This window comes from Indicator indicator, chromosome Z (genome assembly GCF_027791375.1).
Source record: "Indicator indicator isolate 239-I01 chromosome Z, UM_Iind_1.1, whole genome shotgun sequence".
Classification (NCBI taxonomy): domain Eukaryota; kingdom Metazoa; phylum Chordata; class Aves; order Piciformes; family Indicatoridae; genus Indicator; species Indicator indicator.
In genome coordinates, this window is record NC_072053.1 from 5,296,456 (window position 1) to 5,315,337 (window position 18,882).

The 18,882-nt window shown below is 37.6% G+C and overlaps 1 protein-coding gene across 1 annotated transcript in view; it reads left to right on the plus strand.

Moving 5' to 3' along the window:
• EDIL3 (EGF like repeats and discoidin domains 3) overlaps positions 1-18,882 on the plus strand; it is a 329,191-nt gene that overhangs the window by 137,543 nt on the left and 172,766 nt on the right. Inside the window, exon 4 of the mRNA XM_054397697.1 lies at positions 10,514-10,537. Coding sequence (XP_054253672.1) covers positions 10,514-10,537 — 24 coding nt within the window. The remainder of the gene's footprint in view (positions 1-10,513; positions 10,538-18,882) is intronic.

An 18,882-nucleotide genomic window follows, 5' to 3' on the forward strand; every position in this document is an offset into this window, starting at 1 on the left:
TAAAGTAAACTTCTTTGTCACTTGTGTTTTAGGGCAGAACAATGTGCTAGGTTTGGAAAGGTCCAGGTTCAATAAGACCTCTGCAGGTACCTTTAGATAAATTGATATTTTCTGGAGCCATTGACACTGTTTTTCACATAGACAGATGGGAATAAATTCTTTGAGATCTAGATGAAGGTAGTGTTTAATTGAAGCTGGGAATTATTGGCAATGTTTTGCCACAGTCTGCATCATACATATTTCTCAATGTGTATTTTCCAGTGTTAATAATATTTTGAAATATATTTAGGCATTTATTCCAATGATACTGAAGTTAAATGTAGAGCCAATATTAGCTACAAAGGTGATAAGATTTTCTTTGATTACCGTTCAATCAGAAAAGTTAGAAGTGAATACCAATATGTGAGTCATTCCTCAAGCAGTATGTTCCAGTCTCCAGATTTTGCCTGGGTATTCAGCATCTTGTTTTATTAATTTCAAAATGTCCATTTCGCCTTTCCTGCACCAAGACTCATTTTTCCTTTTCTATACCCATATTCATGCCATGTAGCTTTATGGTTCCTGCTCCTCATTCCTGAAGTTACTGGAAAACGATTAAAAGCACATACCACACTGAAGCAATATGTCTCCCTGCATGGGACTTCTCTAAGGCCACATCCTTCATTTTAGCTTCCATCTGCTCCTTTGAATTCTCCTCTTGGCATATTATGCAATTTACAGCTCAAATTTTCTGTGGTGAAGATTGTGTTGCATGGAAATTATCTCGGTAAAGCAGTATGTCAGCCCTCAGTCATGCTGAAAAGAGTACTACAGACTTGATTTTTTTTAGCAAGAACAACAACAAAGAAAGAAGTTAATTTTTCTATAGGGCCTATGAATCAGGCAAGTCATTTGAACTGAGAACTCTAGGCTCCTGGTTCTACAGTTTTGTTTCATGTGTTTTAAGAGTATTTGCCATGAAACATTAATTATAGAATACTTTTCATTTTAATGCAGACTGAAAACTTCTCATATGATCATAAAATGTTCTATTTGTCAATTTATACCCCAGAAAGGATGCCAGTACAGTCTTTGTCACTGGCATATTAGAAAATTTGCCAAAACCCACAAAGTATTTGGGAAAGCACTGAAAATTTCAGGATGCATATTTGTCCTGAAATTGTAGGGTCTGAAACTTGTTGGCTTTTCCTGTGTGCTTATTGAACTTCCTAGCATGTATTTTAGTAAGGCAAGCTGGTCAATCTCAATGTAATTTGCTGGCAGCAAACTGTCCAGTGGAGGTTAGTCTGAAGTTAGAATCATAGAATGCCTTAGATTGGAAGGCACCTCAGAGATGATCTACTCCAACCTCCCTGTCACGGGCAGGGAAGCCACACAGCTAGATTTGGCTGCCCAAGGCCTCATCCAATCTGGCCTTAAACAGCTCTAGGGAGGGGGCATCCACAGCCATTCTGAGATACCTATTCCAGAATCTCACCACCCTCATGCTGAAGAACTTCTTCCTACGATCTAGTCTAGACCTACTCTCTCTCAGCCTAAAACTATTTCCCCTAGTCATCTTACTAGACACACTTATGAAAAGTCTCTCTCTAACCTTCCCCTAAGATCCCTTCGGGTACTGGAAAGCAGCTCTAAGCTTCTCCCCACAATCTAGGCTGAACAACCCCAGATCCCTCAGCCTGTCTTCATGGCGGAGGTGTTCCAGCCCCTCATTTGTCCTTGTGGCCCTCCTCTGGACTAATTTCAACAGTTCTGTGTCCTAGTGTCACAGAAAGTTTCTGCATTAAAGTTGGTTTTGTCCTTTTTTAACTGCTTTTTGTTTATTGTTGTCTAAATACTGTCTCATTCTATAGGACGTTAGATGTTGGATATTGTCAAATAGTATGTTAGTAACGTCTACCAATTTTCTTCAGTTCTGGTGGAAGATTTGGTGATGCTGGGACCCTGTTCAAACTTTACTTATCTCAGTCTCAGTTTGTTTTCACTTGCTTTAATATCTTTGAGAAACACTTGCTCTCTTCCCTTTGCACAGAGAGCAAATGCCTGGAGTTTCCAAGCTTTGAGTAAACTGTTCTCAAAAGTAAATCAAACTGATCTCTCAGTCAGCCTCTGTCATCTGTGGATTAAAATGCAACATATATTCAGCCTGTAATATGAAGGAATGTTGTATCTGAATGTCATCTAGGTGCCTTGGACTTGGCCTGGATCAAGTACTTGGGCACACATCTGCAGTGAAAGAGCTTGTCCAGACTCTTGCAGAAGTCTCTTCTCCCTGGTATCAAGTGAGAAGAAGGGAGGTTTAGATTGGATACTAGGAAAAAAAAAATCATTACTGAAAGAGTGGTCAGGCATTGGAGTAGCTGGTGGAGTCATTGTCCTTGGAGGTATAGAAAAAATGTGTAGGCATGGCAATTAGGGACATGGTTTAATGACCATAGTGGTGATAGGTCAATGGCTGGGCTCAACGATCTCAGAGGTCTTTTTCAACTGAAAAAATTCTATGATTCTATAATACTTAAAACAGACTTAAGACACCATGATCTCATACGTGGGTTTATATCATGGGTTGTGTTTTGCCTTTTTTTTTCTTAAGAGAGAAAATATCCATAAGACAGAAATCACAGCATCATTATTTTGCAGTGTGATATATGATGTGCCTTTACAATTCTCCATTCACATAAGAATAGATGGTGGAATTTCCCTTAAAACATAGAAAAGAGCCAAATGAAAAAGCTTCAGGAAAAGAATTGAAAATGAAGATATTAAATGGTTTGGCTTGGAAGTCAAATCTTTCTGTGTGTAACTATGGGGATACGCTGCATAGGCTTTTGCATCTGTAAGTGTAAGAGATGCTAGCAGATACCTGCTTATCACAAAGTACATTTTATAGCCTTTTGCTGAATTTAATTTTAAGATTATGCATTTGTACATTGGGGGAAACTCTGAAATTTAAACAAGCAAACATTACTGTACACGAATTTATGGTCTATGTCACATAGCTATTTGAGTAGATATGGGGGTTTTGTACATAAAACTTCTCAGATACTTTCTCATTATAATCTTTGCTCTTTTGGAACACAAACATCTTCTCAAAACTGCATATGGCAGCGTGTGTGTGTATGTAAAATTATGTGATATTTCAAGTCATGACAGACTATTACTGGCTTCAGAAATACAGCTTAAACACTGTTGTGCCTTTGGCAGCACTTGAAATCTTGGCAAGAACTGTGGCTGACTAAGAAGTGAATAATTGTTTTAAAATTAAATCTTTTTTGTGCTGCTTTCCTTACGAGGAACATGTTGCCAAGTACTAGACTCAGTGGGCACGCCGTGGACTGACTTGTTCTAGAGAGCTGTAATGTAAAGGTACTAACTACAAAATTATTCTCTAATTTTTGCCTTGTGCAAAATACATAATTTCACCAAAATATATCTTTTATTTCCTATTTAAACATTCTCATTCAGCACCAGGCCCTGATGCTTAGATAAAAAGTACGGCTAGTGAGAATTAATTAACCACCTTAATCAGAATTTCTAACACTGTCATTTTAAGACACTAGTATTCTAGATTTCAATGGTATCTGAAATTTTGCTTAGATACCCCCTTTTTTAGGAAATTTAGTTCTTGAAATAAAACTATGAAGATAAGAAAAAGTAAGAGGTCTTAAGTGCATAGTATTAGTATCAAAGGTATTAATAACTTTATATATATATATGTATGTGTGTGGGTATGTGTATATACATATGCAGTTTCTAGTGTTCAGTTGTGGATATAATCCCATAAACAGGTATAGTTTAGCAATTTTGAACCACATTAGAAAAATGCAAAACAGTTATTCAATAAGATAACTAGGTTGCAATCTGCTCTTTGTCCACCAGTGGACAACTTGGCAGGTGCCTGGCAGCTGAATACAGCAGTGAGGCTAGGTGTCAGGCACATACAACTAGAGGAAACTGTCAAAGAGAACTTAATTTCTGACTCGCAAATTAGAACTCAGGGCATTACTGGGAGCTGCTGCAGATTGTGTTCATTACCCAGACTTGTTGATGCTTGGCCCTTTGTTTTCTCAGCTCTGGACTGACTCCAGAAGAGGGGTTTGAGCAAAATACATAGGGACATTTTTTGGCAATATTTGGGGCATAATTCTGGGCATAAGGAAGCCTTTACCACAGTGGTATAAAACTATGGGGATTGATTTATAGATTTCCTGGTTTAAGTGCTACAGGATTACTAGAGTCTCTTAATTAAAGCTTTTGTTTTTTTTCCATATAACACCTGTCATCCAAGCAGAGCTTTATCAGTATAGTGAGTTATCTACAGCATGCATTGGTGAGCTGCCTGGTGTCTTCCTTCTCATTTTTTGTTTTTGTTGTTGTTGGGTTTTTTTGTGGGTTTTGTTGTTTTTTCTTTGTTTTGGTTTGTTTCCTAGAATAGCTGCAAACACAGCTTAGACACCTGAGGCTAGAAGGAGTCACTCCTGTTTCCAGCAGCCTGTGAATGATGAAGGATGGGCTGTCCTAGCACTACGATTACAATTACCATACAGTTAATAGAACAAACCCAACTTCACTGGAAAACTGCAATATAAAAACCTCTTGGTCAAGCTGGCAGATGTGTTTTTGACCAACTCCCATAAATGTGTTTTTCAGATTCATCAGATTCATGCATCTTCAAACAGTCTGCTTTTCTTAGGGTTTGCTCCTCTTCTTTATAACTAAGAATGGTAATTATTTATATGGGTTGTTACAGTGACAGACAGTTGAATTGGTTGAGGTAGCTGTTATGAGTTGGTGAGGTGGTATTAAACATCTGAACTGTGGCTTGGAGGTGTCTTTAGCACATTTAACCTGGCTGCATGTAACAGTGCAAGACTGGGTGGAAGGGAGTCTTTGGAGTAAACATGGCTTGTTGAGATCTCTGCTTGACAGTAGGTTACCTCATCAGTCATGCCAATACCAGCAACAGAGCCATGCTGAGAACCAAAGATTGGGTCAGTGTACAGAAAAATTAACCAACATTTGTGAAATAGGGAGTGGATGGAGATAGATTTAAATGATATTTTCAACAAAACATCTCTCTCAGTAAAATCAGATTCTTAATGAGTGATTGATATAAAATGTAAATGAACGGCAGAGATATTTATGGAAATTTTATAATTTATATACAAACTATGTTACAAATTATTTACAGGTACTAGTATTCAGTTGGAAGAACCATCTCTAGAGAATTATATATATGGGTGTTTTGAACAGCTTGAGGGGATCCAGAAATTTAGAAACGAAACCAGTTCAGAAAGAGGTAGAGGAAGAAGGGGGGGGGGGGGGGGGGGGTTGGTCCTTGTCAGTGACAGGCAAGCCCACAAACAGGCAGTTTGGCACAAACCTCAACAGAAATTCTATGAAGAAATACTTGGCTTACTCACGAACTAAGAACTTTGTGAGATCTTTCCTTGACACTGACACCAGAAATTGTGGCATGGATATACTGTAATAAAGAAATAAAAAATGGCACCGACTGCATGGTGCTGTGCCACGTGGTTGCTGCTTCTCCTGGAACGAAAAGTCCTGGAATTTTCCGTGGAGCCTCGGAGGGTTTCGCAGCTCAGCCTGCAGAGTGCGTTGCCTAAGAAGACCTTCTTACTCTGGGGGAAAAGTCTTGTCACTGGGGTCACAGGGCACAGCAAAGTGGCTTCTCTGCGAGGCTGGGGTGACTTCTTCCGTGATCTGTGGGGATCGGTTGAGAAGCTGCTGGTCTGGACGAAGCAACGTCCCCACACCGGGGAGGATGTAGCAGTCTGGGACAGGCGGTGCACACAGGTTACAGTGGTTCCCTCACTCGGCAATCGGTTCCCTCGCTCGGCGATCAGTCAGGCAATGGTGGCGGTCCGCAGCGAAGTGCTCGGAAATGCTGGTTCGAGTCCCGGGTAAAGCGAACCCTTTGGCAATGCTGTGTGTGAGGCAAATATGGGCACACACAGGGGAACAGGTACAAGCAGAAGCATGGAGCACTTGTTTACCAGAACAACCCCTATTTAACATTTGCCACATAAGTACTGGTACAATGAGCATCCTTTGTAAACAGAATAATTAACCAATGAAGTGATGTTTTGCCAAATGTAGGATAAGCATACACCTTGAACAGAGCAAGCACAAGTGTGTCGCCTGAGCTTTGTTTACCACAACGGGCCCAGGGAGGTTGTTTACCTGGACTCGGTGGTGTGAAGACTTCCCCTTGTCTCCAGAACGAAGAGGGGGTTCGAGCTGAACATGTAGGCACATGTCCTGGCACTATTTGAGACATAATCTTGGACATATGCATCATTCACCACAGTAATGCTGAGTTTTTGGGAAGTCAGTCAGCCAGTCTTCTGAGTGAACAGGCCCTCTGACATCCTGAGATTTGATGCTGAGCAGGATATTCTTTATTTTTGACTCTGCATTCAGAAAGAGGTTATTTACTTTTGGATCTTACTGTTCACTGGTGGTTCATTTGGATAATTCTTTAAAGCTCTCTTACATGACCTTTCTGTAGAGGAAAGGTCATTTATATCTAAGCTTATTCTTTTATCTATGAGTCTTAGATTTTATTTGAAGGTTAAAAGCAAACATATTTCACATTAATATAAAAATTAACACAAGCCTTAATATTGACATGAACCATGAAATTTGCTGTTACATCTAATGTATCATAGCACATTGTTGCACTGTTGTACTATCCAGTAACTGCCTTCTTACATTATATCTCTTATGCTAATATGTGCTGGGCAATATATAACCTGATATATGATCTCCAAATTTGCCCATGTCATCGTGTTTGTTTGTTTGTTTGTTTGTTTCCCACTGTGATGCATTATTTTTCACTTCTAAGGAAAACATGATTAAATTTTCCCATATAAACATCAGATTTTATGGGAAAACCAAAATCAAAACCAAACCAAACCAACAAACAAAATACACACACATACTAAAAAAACCCCAAACCAAACAAAAAAACCCCAAAAAACAGATCATAGACTCATAGACTGGTCTGGGTTGGAAGGGACCTTCAAAGATTATTTAGTCCGACCCACTCTGCAGTAAGCAGAGGCAACCTCAACTAGATCAGGTTGCCCAGAGCCCTGTCAAGCCTCACCTTGAATATCTACAGAGACAGGGTCCCAGCCGCCTCCCTGAGTAGGTAAAAACTCATGTTTGTGCGGTCATATGTTTTAATCTTGTCAATGATGCATTAAAAAGAGAATGAAACGTTTCTGAAAATGCTTTAAACCTGCAGAGTATTCCACAGTTTAACTGCCTACAGTGCTGTTATCAAACCATGACTTGGGGGTGTCTGTGACCATTTTGCATTTATATTTGTATCAAATAACCAGCTTGTCTTTGTGAGCATCACCATTCTGGAGTTAAATGGTGAAAGCCAGGCTGATGATGATCTACCACCCATCATAGTGAGTCACCAGCTTGTGCCAGCTCAGTTGAGTAAAGCAATTCTGGCACAATACCTCTATGAAATAAGTAAAGAAAGTAAATTGCAGATAATTACTATGGAAGTTAGTCATTCTATAAATAGCTTTTATATTTTAAATCTCTGCTGATGGTGAAAAAAAGTCCTGGTGTAGGAAATTTTTAGTGTTGTAATTTAGTGCACTTACTTATGAGTGAAGAGCAGTGCTGACATTGCATTTGGGTTGGAATGATAAAGCAAATATAGCTTATTCTTTGACTATTCAATATCTTACTGAAGACTGTTTTTAAAACATGACTTATCTAGCTATAAGGGATGAAAGAAATCCTGGCATGTGTAGCAAGGGATTAAGTTAATTTGATTATTTTGTTTTTAATCATGCATGAAGCACAAGCAAGTTTGTAACTGCATTTTCATGCCTATTGACAAGTAGGACTAGGTCTTTTGCATTTTACAAAAGCAATTCTCCCTAGCTCTAGTCTAACCACAACAGGAAATGAACATCGTCTATTTCCGAAAGACCCTAAACCAGGAATCAAATAGTCAAAACTAATTAATTAAACAGAAAAGTAACATTATTGGCATAGTTGTTTTGGGTTCTGAATGATTTATTTCAGCTGTTATGCAGCTATCCTACTTTATTGAGATGTGTGCCTAGGTGCAGAGTGGTCATACACTGAAACAACCATCAGAGCAATAACAGAATCCAGTTTTGCATCACTAATGCTAGTATTCATCCCATTAAATAAGTCTACAAATATTATTCAAGCAACAGTCTGAAAAGAAAGTGTTGCTGGAATGACAATCCTTTGTATAACTGGACAATTCTATTTAAACAGTTTTAATACAGAGTCACTAGTACTTTTAATTATTTGTTGCTCAAGCAGCATTTAAATTTGTAGCTGATACATAATTTGGGCATTTGTAAAATTTTATAATGGAACTTCTAACGTCTGTGTTCTGTTCTCTTTGTCTAGTGCTCTCTGCCATGGGTGAGAGAGTTTAATTGAGAAATTAAAACATGCTTGATTAACTTAGTTTGTATATTTAGTTCCAATTCTCCTGTTTTTAATATTCAAATGCTGAGGGTGTGTGTTTGTTTTCTGTTTTGTTTCAGTTTGATTTTTTGTAATCATATGTTAATAACTATTATTATTGAACTAATTATGTATCTGATTAGTTCAATTTTAAAAACATAGAATGCTATTTTCCCTTCTTTCTTTCTTTATCTAGAAATCCTCTACCATTGCAAACACATTTTACTTAAGTCCAGTAAGAGACATGTTATTGTAAAATTAATAAGCTAGATGTACATTTACACATATACACCTCAGAACTGATTAATCTTGTTTCAAGATACACATCTAGACACCAGGAGTTACAACAGGGAAGGGTTAGCCTGTGAAGTACTCTGTTTTAGCTGGTTTGGATTATGCATTTCATAATATACTCTTCTTGTTCTGGTTTACATCACGAAAATTTAGTCAGAGGCAAGATGGCTGGTTGGTGTTTCAGACAGTAATTCATTATTTTCCATTGATCAGATTTGACAGCCCCAAAAAGGACACCATGCTTGCCTGAAATTAGAAATAACTGATGTGTCCTGTGTTAATTGTCATATACAGTGGCATATAGAATATTGTACTAACTTAACCAAGGTTTATAATTGGCATCAAATGCTGTTGGTGTCTGCTGACAAATTCTCTTCTATGTCTGATGCACTAAAAAGAGCAACCTTTGCTAATTTATCGCAGCATAATACGTGGAGTGATGTTGAAAGCAAAGAAGTCAATTTATCAAGCATGTCATTGGTCTTTGAGAAAACATCTGAAAGCTATATTCGTGCCACATGCAAGCTCTGAACCCATCAGTGTGGCTCAGTGTTTGCAGTGACTGTAGAAGCATTATTTGTGGATTTGATTCTGCAAGAGATCAAAAAGAAGTAGCTTCCATTTCAACAGGTAGGAGACTCCTAAAACAGAAACAAAACAAAAACAGGACAGATTCCTGTGTTTAGTATCTTAAGAGGGTTTCTATATCACATTTATGGAGAGTCCTCTTAAGACTTCTGGGTGCTTTTGCAGCATCCAAGTGAGAAACACTTGTTTGCTGCTTTTTCTGTCATTGAAAACTTTACAAGACTGTGAGAAGATAATTTTTATGATGCATGTGTATATAAAACACACTGACTGCAAGGAGAGAAAGAACTAGGTCATTGATGTACTTCTAAAATACAGTTTTATTGTGAATATGTCTATTTTTTTTCCTTTGCACGTATGGATAATAGATAGTGTACAGTCATGTATACTTTCTGATGGTAACTTAAGGTGATTTAATGGTTATCTATCACCAAAAGGGAAAGATTCATGTATGAGGGTACATATTTTATTGCTTTCCTCAGATAATAAACATCTGGAATGGAGAGTCCCAACAGGCAACTGCCCTCTCCACAACCCTACCAGAAAAACAAAACCAAACCCCAACCCCCAAATTTTGCTCCCTAACAAAATTTCAGGATAATTAGTTCATTACTGCCAATACCAAGTTGTGAAGAAGTTGAAAGAAACTGAAGGGATAGAGGATGGAGAGATGGGAAAAAAAGTGTGGACTATGCTTCTCTTTAATTGTTAATTAGCATGTGGTTTATCTGTGTCATTAGACAACAGCCTTTATCAGCTAACCAAAAATCTGAGTCCTGCAGCTGATTTTATAGAGGGCTTTTCTTTAAGAACAGCTCATTTTTACGATTGTGACAGCAAGCTGATTGAAACTCTTCTGTTGAATCTATTGTATCACGCAAAATAGAGGGACAGATTAAGATCTTATTTTAAGTTAGTTCTCCACTAAGATGAAACATCCATTACCCAAGTTGATCAAGCTATTTAGAATAAAGATTTTAATGATATCTTATTGGTCATATATTAAGAAAATGTAAATAGTGTAATAAGAGCTATCTAGATTTCTTCATCTGCATTTTTCTCTCTCTCCATCCTTTTCCCTTCCTCTTCTCTGTCCCTCTCCCTGGGCCCCTTGCTTTTTGAACAACCTCAGTTGAAGAGGAACCAACTCCAGAAGGTATAAATGCTTAATTATTACATTTGCATCATTGTGACTGTTCCTTGAGAGCCACCTTTTAAAAAAATCATTTTAACCAGGTTTATTTTGTGTATAACACCATCCAAATAGTTGGATTCTTTTCTACCTTTTCCCTTTCCTTTTGTCTTTTTATCCCTTATTTTGGAATCAATAGGAGATATATTCCTCCAGTAGTTGTTCAAAGTCTTCTCTGCCACGTGTTCCTTTTTTAATTCTTCCTTGTTTAAGCTGGCACATCGGGCTTCACACAACAAACCTAAGTTCAAAACAACAAGGACTTAAAAAAAAAGAACAGTGTTTATGCTATTTTTTTATTTGTCTTTATGCTGGTGAAGCTCAACCATCTGCATGACCAACAAAGCTGGCATCCTTAAAGCCAGACTAGCCAGGAAACAAGCAGAGAAGGAAGGGAAGGACAGCGGTGCAGAAGCATCCTGCTCAAAGAAAACATTCTGAAGGCTACCGCCTGGATATCTGCTCAGCAATCTTTTATTTCCATTGACAGGCTGCCAAGTAGTGAGAACAGTTAACAGCACAGTCATAAAAATTACTTTAGAAGTTTCCCAAGAGACACAAACCCCTAATGTCTATTCTGTTGTGAAGATTAACTATTTCTAATTAACTGACAATCCATTAGTTTGAGGGTACTTAAAGAAAGAGAAGACAACATACCAAAGAAGAATGCCTCTCAACAGCTTAAGGTATTTGAAATAGCACTGAGTTGTATAAACTCAGTGAACTAAAACACCAAATGAATAGAGAGTCACTTTACAGCGGATGTTAAAAGAAGTAAAGGTCTCCAGAGAACCGAAAGATAAAAGATAAGGAAAGTGAATGAAGAAAGGAAGATGGCAAGTAAAGATTGAACATTGTTTACAACACTAACCTACAACTTGGGAGTCATATAAGTAATTAGGATACAATGGAGAATAATAAATGAAAGGATAGAGAACAGAGCCAAGAGTAGAATGAGAAAGGGAGAATAGTTAAGACTAGCAATGAACGGAGAAAGAAGCAAAAGGGAGCTTTTAAAAGGAAGATAGTGGAATGGACAGAAGTCATGACTGAGATGAGGAAAGAAATCCTGTGAAACAGGAAACAGAAGTGTTTGGGAAAGAACTAACACACCCCCGAGGAGTATGCATATTATCGTTATTGAATATCAACCTTCAACTATCCATTTCTTGAGAAATGTCAGTCTTTGAGTTTTCATAGAAAATATCTTAATAGAAACCTATTGCTTTTGTTCAATAGAAGTGTTAGTTACAAAAGGAGATTTTTTTTTTTTTTTTTTTACATAGGGAATTTTTCAATGTACCTTTTGTCCCTTTATGGAATTCATTTAAGTATGCACATATCGTAGAGATAGAGTTTATAGGCATGTATGTTTAAGACAATCTTGCTATAGCTGTGCATTGTAAAATCATCATTTCTGTCGCAACACCTGGAGCATCTCATGAAGATATAGTTTCTCTCTTTGCATTGCGAACATCACTACCACTTTTGTGAAAGCCCATGACTGTGAGGTGGGCAAGCTAACCAGGTGCGTTAGTGGAAAACCGTGAAAAGGAATGAAGTGCAATTAATAAGACAGCCACAGGGACCGATAGACTTACCAGCTAATATTTCAATAGTGCCACAAAACCCCATAGATTCTATATTCAATTTCTGAGAAGCCCTTGTCTTTTGGAGTGCCAGATCATATTGTTTGATTGTTTTTGCATTCATTTAAATGAATTATTTTTAATAAATTTTGACTGCTTGGTTTCACTCTGCCCTAGGATTGCTGCTTTCTTGATTTCTCCACATAGTTCTTCTGTTCAAACCAATCATCTATAATGAATATTTTTTAAGCGTTGCTCTATCATGGAGTATTCCTAAATATTCATAATCACCCATTATAAATTATATCTTCGCACCAGCAATTATTCAAATATTTACCTCCAAGCTTTCATCAGCTATGTTTCAAACTCAAGTAATTTACTTACTCATAGCTGGTTGAATGAGCTGCACCTAATTTTCACCATCATATTTAGTATTCCCGTGCTCAGTGTTTCAGGATTTATAGAATCATAAAGTCAAAGGATTGTTTCAGCTGGAAAAAACCTTTAGGATCATTGAGTCCAACTATTCTCTAATTCTACCAAGTCTGATGCTAAACATGTCCCTTAGCATCACATCTGTGCATCTTTTAAACATTCAGCCACCTCCCTGGGGAGCTTATTTTAGTGTTCGAGAACACTTTCAGTGAAGAGGTTTCTTCCAATATCCAATCTAAACCTCTCTGGTTCAACTTGAAACCACTTTGTCTCATGACTTGTTGCCAGGGAGAAGAGACTAATCCCCATCTCACTACAGCCTTTTTTTCAGGTAGTTGCAGGTAACAATGTGGTCTCCCCTCAGTTTCCTCTTCTCCAGAATAAACAATCTGCGGCAGTTTGAAGCTAGTGCCTTTAAGAAGACCACAGCATTACAGACCTCCAGAAGCTAGAAAGGTCCAAGAGGTGTACTGGAAAGTATAACCTTTGTATTTCATACCCATAAGTCCGGCCTCCCTATAAAACAAGCTCCAAAATCCCTTTTTTCCCCTCCCTTTCTCCTCTTGGGAAGGACGAGCAGGTTCTTCTCTCCCTGGCTGGGAAGTAAGGCCTGGTTGGCTTTGTCAATGCTGCCAATTAGTCCTGGAACAGCTTATCTGGGGCATGGAGGTGCCAAACAGAATTTTGTTTGACTTCACAATGGTAGTATGGAGGGTGGAGAGGCCTGGTAGGGAGGCAGGGGCATGGATATATATCATGGCCTGATATAGAGGGAGAGAGCTTAATGAGTTTCTGTGTTAAGCCCAGGCTATGTATTTCTTTTTATTTTATATGCTCTGCTATGCTTTGTACTATACCACTGTATCATTGTAGTTTGTGAATAGCCTTTCCATTTAAAATTTCCAGTACTATCCAATCCTTTGTGTGAGCGTTTTTCTTTTGCCCTTTTGGAAGAGGTAAAAGAACATTCATCCCACTTTAAACTATGACACATTCCCATATGGCCAGCATAAGACTTGTTCACTAGACCCTTCACCATCTTCACTGCCTTTCTCTGGACAAGCTCCAGCACCTCAATGTCCTTCTCATAGTGAGGGGCCCAAAACTGAGCACAGTATTCAAGGTTTGGCCTTACCAGTGCAGAGTATAGGGGTAAGGTCATTTCCCTGGTCCTGCAAACGTGCCCCTATCATTTGTGCAGTGACAGTTAAGTGTAACTATTTACATGAAAACTCCTAGTGGAAATACTGGTGACCTTTTCATGTTAGTTATTCAATGAGAAGGTGCTGTATGCAGTAAGAGGATACATGTGGGAGGTGCACTGCTATAACAATGCAGATAGGTATCTCCACACAGACAGATCAACAGCCAGAAATACATAAATGTACAAAACTAGAATGCTTCTCTTTGGTTTGCACAGATGAACAAACTTCTCTGGCACAAATAGTATATGGTAGATTTACAGTATGAGACAAAATACACATTTGTAAACATTTGTGCAAATAAATCTCAAATGCTCAGAATTATATTACAAAGGAACACAATTAAATACCTGCAGAAGTAAGTGAATTAATGCAACAGTAACACTGTCTGTAATTTAATGTGTTTCTAGGACATTGATACTTCACATGATTAGATTCATTGGGAATTCTTTTTGAAACAATTCTTGTCTTGGGAAAATCTTTGATTAATCTGAAGCTTTTTGCAGGGATGAATTTGACTAAATTTCTCCAGGCCTAGAATGTTGGGCTTTTTCCCTATTCAAATGAAAATTTCCACCTTTGGGAAAACAATTCTTGTCTTTGCCTTGAGTAACAAACTTTGCATCTTAAACTCTTCTGCTAGATATTAATAGAGTATAACCCAACATTGCATTTACATGAAAAGTGACTATGATCAAAATAACCAGTATTTAAATATAGATTCTGGGTTTTTTTATAACTATCTTAAAATGAAACAGTATCTTTTTTTTCTTTTTTTTTTTTTTGAGGGGGGATAAGAGGGGAAAGAGGGGGCATGGATGTACATAGCTATGGATGTACATAGCTTCCTCAGCAAAGCAGTGAAGTGCAGCCTAGAAGCACAATACACATTTTAACCATAAAGCACATTATCTTGCCCAAAAGGAGTCAAAGTCAAACCCAGACTGCTGCGTTAAAAGCAGAAAAAAGATTTGATATTTAGTGATGAAAGACATGCATGTGAAAAAAAAAGTTATTTTTAAACCTTCTTTATGAAGATATTACTTCTTATAGCTTTTTCCAGAGGAAAATCTAGGGAATAAAGTGCAATTTTCTTTACCTAACACTAATTTATATCTTAAAATTTAATAAGCAATGCTATCTCTTCAGATGCTTTGTAATTTATAGTTTCAATTGATTTTGCTTTAAGATATTACCAGATGTGGTTGTTTTGAAAGTAATAGATTAGTGCATTCTTATGGGATTGTTTTAATACAACTTATTTCTCAGAGTGCATTGACGTTTATAAAGCTGTGTGTTCTGCTTAAAACACATATCTTCCTCAGAATGGGAAAGGAGTCATGGAGTTTGAAGGATGCAAGCATTCTGAAAAATAAATAAAAGCTATATCCAAAGCCTTATGCATTCACCTAAAGAATTTCACATTAATTTCAGTGGGATGTGCCTTGTGTAGGCAGAAAGAAAGTTCTATTATCTAATAGATCCTGCTTTTTTCCATAAAGTCTCCTTGAGCTTGTGACATTTATTTTAGTGGAGTGTAATTAGCCTCTTGAATCTAGTGCTGATCTGGTAGTGTTGGAGATGAGGTATACACACACTTCCAGCTGCAAGGTTCAGAAGTCATCACTTAGCATTCAGAATCATTAGAAGTACTTTATGATTCTCATCTATACAATCTGAGAAAAGACTGCATGTGCAATGTGAGAACTGCTGTTAGCTTGAATGTTAGGAACAAATTCTTGCCCCAAAGGGTAGCCAAGCCTTGGAACAAGCTGCCCAGAAAAGTGCTGCAGTCCTCACCCCTGGAGGTATTTAAGAAACACGTAGATGTGTTGCTGTGGGACATGTTTTACTGGTGACTTGACAGTGCTGGGTTGACAGATGGACTTGGTGATCTTAAGGGTCTTTTTCAATGTAAACTGTTCTAGGATTCTATGATTCACATTGCAAGGGATTAAAAATGAGAAGATTAACTGGAGGTCAATTGGAGGTATTTTCTGAAACAATAATTTTGCTTAGTAAAGACCCTGAGTTAGGATAAACTGCAGATAATACATCCATTTTATGAAGATTATAAACAGCATTTTAACATTTTATGGATATTATAAACTTTTGATTGACCTGTCATCAGGATCAAAACTAAAATATCTTTTTCTATGCATTCAAATGGATAAAACAATACTATTACCCATGATCTGCTCTTTGGTACAGCATCTAGCTTCCCTGACAACTCCATCCATGAGTAATCCCATAGAAGTGAAGTTTCTAAAATTTTTCTGATTGTTGAAACTGTTAGTTTGTGGATTAACAATCCTGAAATAATAAATGCCCTGTGAGTGTCTCTCTATAGAAAAAGTATTTCACAGGGGTTTCTTCAGTTTCAGAATGCCTCAGTCTAATGAATAGTAATTATAAGTCATTAAACATATTTCACCTATTTTTACATGCTTTTTAACCAAATCTGCAGAGCTTCAAGAAGGTTTTCCTTAGCCCTTCTTCTGAATCAACATTGTTCTAGTTACCTTTTTTCATACCAGTTAATACCTATGGTTTTATGTTATAGACATCTAGACACTCTCTTTTGAGCCTCTTCTGCATATCTGTTCATTTATTTTGAGTTTCAGAACAATTAGATAGTATTACCAGAAGCTCATGCATCTTGTGAAAGCAAGCCAGGAAAATTTCAGAACAGTTCTCTTGGAGATTTGTTTCCATGTTTCTTTTCTTATCTGCACCTGAGTCATCTAAAGTTTTTTGTTGAGCTAGGAGGAGGTTGCTTTGTTGATGATTAGTTTTAGGCCTAATTTATCAGCTTCCTTGAACATCCTGCTCTCTCAAGCACTGCATTTCAAAAATGTTTTCTCATAGTTTTATGGATTTATTCCCTACTTTAACCTCAAGGAGTCTAGATCCATTGCTAAAGATATCAAAGAGTAGTCCTCACAAGAAATGATGACATGGAGTGCAGTACAATATGCAGCACTTTATTCACCTGCCTTCACGCTGGTTTTGATAGAAATAATAAATACATGAGGCTATCACTGAGCTGAAGCCTTTTTTTTTGCTTTTGCCAGTAGAGGTGTTTAAGCAGCATGTGGGCCTGGCACTTAGGAACATGGTTTCATGTTGACCCTTCAGTGCTGTTTCAATGGTTGGACTGGATGGTCTTTGAGGTCTCTTCCCACCAGATGTATTCTGAGATTCTGTGATTCTGTGATTCTGGCATTCATATCTTCATATGCCATCTATATATAATATGCAAAGGTATTTAGACTCTTGTGACAATAAAAATTCTTTTACAATTTGAGTTTAATATTGTTTTAATGAAATTTAGATGTTGAAGAGACAGTAAACTCAATACGTGACAGAAATTTCTTCTGCAAAGAAACACTAGTAAAAGTAATCCCTACAAGAAGTTCATGGTGTACTGTGAACACTTAAGGACAGCTGTATTGTATACTGTGTGCAACTACTGCAAACTGTCTGTTTTCTTATGAAAAATGGTATTACTATCCTACAATTACACAGGATATTTCTGTTATTTTTCTTGTTTAGAATTTCAGCTTCTTTTAAAATTACTTTAGCACTTTTTTCCCCAAAGAAGTAAAAAAAAGAACCAAGAGAAAAATTGGAATAGAGAAAATAAAGCAATCTATTTAATGTATATTTGCCATAAGTGCTAAACATTAATTTGAAGATTTAAAACTAGTGAGCAATCTTGTATTATCTGTAAGTAGAACTTTTAAACATTTTTTTGTGTGTGCTTCCTGGTCCCTCAGAAATAAAATTATTCATGGGACATGGTAAGTTGTAGTGTAAAAATGTTGCAAAAGTGTTTTGAAAAAAATTGGTTTTCTTACTCTATATATCTTTGCATTTAAAAAGTGATGGATTTTAACTTTTCACAAACTAAAACTCTAGATGTAAAATTTTTAAAATCCTAGGTTTTCTCTTGTCCTAGCTTAGTTTTCTTTTGAGGTGAATCTATGAGGGGAGGCTGAGGGAGCTGTGTTGTTTAGCCTGGAGAAGAGGAGGCTCAGGGTGACCTCATTGCTGTCTACAACTACCTGAATGGAGGTTGTAGCCAGGAGGGGTTTGGTCTCTTCTCCCAGGCAACCAGCAGCAGAACGAGGGGACACAGTCTCAAGCTGCGCCAGGGGAGGTTTAGGCTGGATATTAGGAGGAAGTTCTTCACAGAGAGAGTGATTTGCCATTGGAATGTCCTGTCCAGGGAGGTGGTGGAGTTGCCATCCCTGGAGATGTTCAAGGAAAGTCTGGATGAGGCACTTAGTGCCGTGGTCTAGTTGACTGGATAGGGCTGGGTGATCAGTTGGACTGGATGATCTTGGAGGTCTCTTCCAACCTGGCTGATTCTATGATTCTATGAACATCTGAAGTGCTGAAGAGAACAGGCTGTATGAATACTAATCCTTGGTTTCGAAATAGGTTCCAATAGTATGCAATGTAGATGCAAGGGTGTAGAAGTGCTCTAGACTCCAACATACTCCATCAGATGGAAGGAAGTAACACAAGGAGAGGTTTCCCCATCTGTTTGCTGCATGGAAGATAACATCAAAAGAAATGGAGGACAGATTTTTAACACAGCTTTCCAGAGCCTGACAGATCTTATTTCTCATGGTGGGTGGTGCTGGTTAGGATTACTTTTGAAATGCAGCCCCTGGAGAGGGTGCTAAGCATCTTCTGAAAATGTAGAGCTCTGCTTCTCATGGAATGTGCAGGGGAAATGAATAAATTTGTTCTGAGCAATGTATGGAAAAGTAAGAGTTAGGTGTATTTCAGAAAATCTATATACTCAGAGTGAAAAATAACTATGATACAACAAGATTTCAGTTTTTCATAGCTAATTATGGTGGAAGGTAGGAAGTTCTACTCACCCAGATCTCAGAAAATTTTATATTAGATATTTTGGAATACTTTGATATTAGATAGTTTACAAAGCAGGTAAATTTAGACTGGACACAAGGAAGACATTTTTTAGAATGTTAGTGGTGAGACACTGGAGCAGGTTACCCAGAACTGTGGATGCCCCATCCCCAGAAGTGTTCAAGGTCATATCGGATGA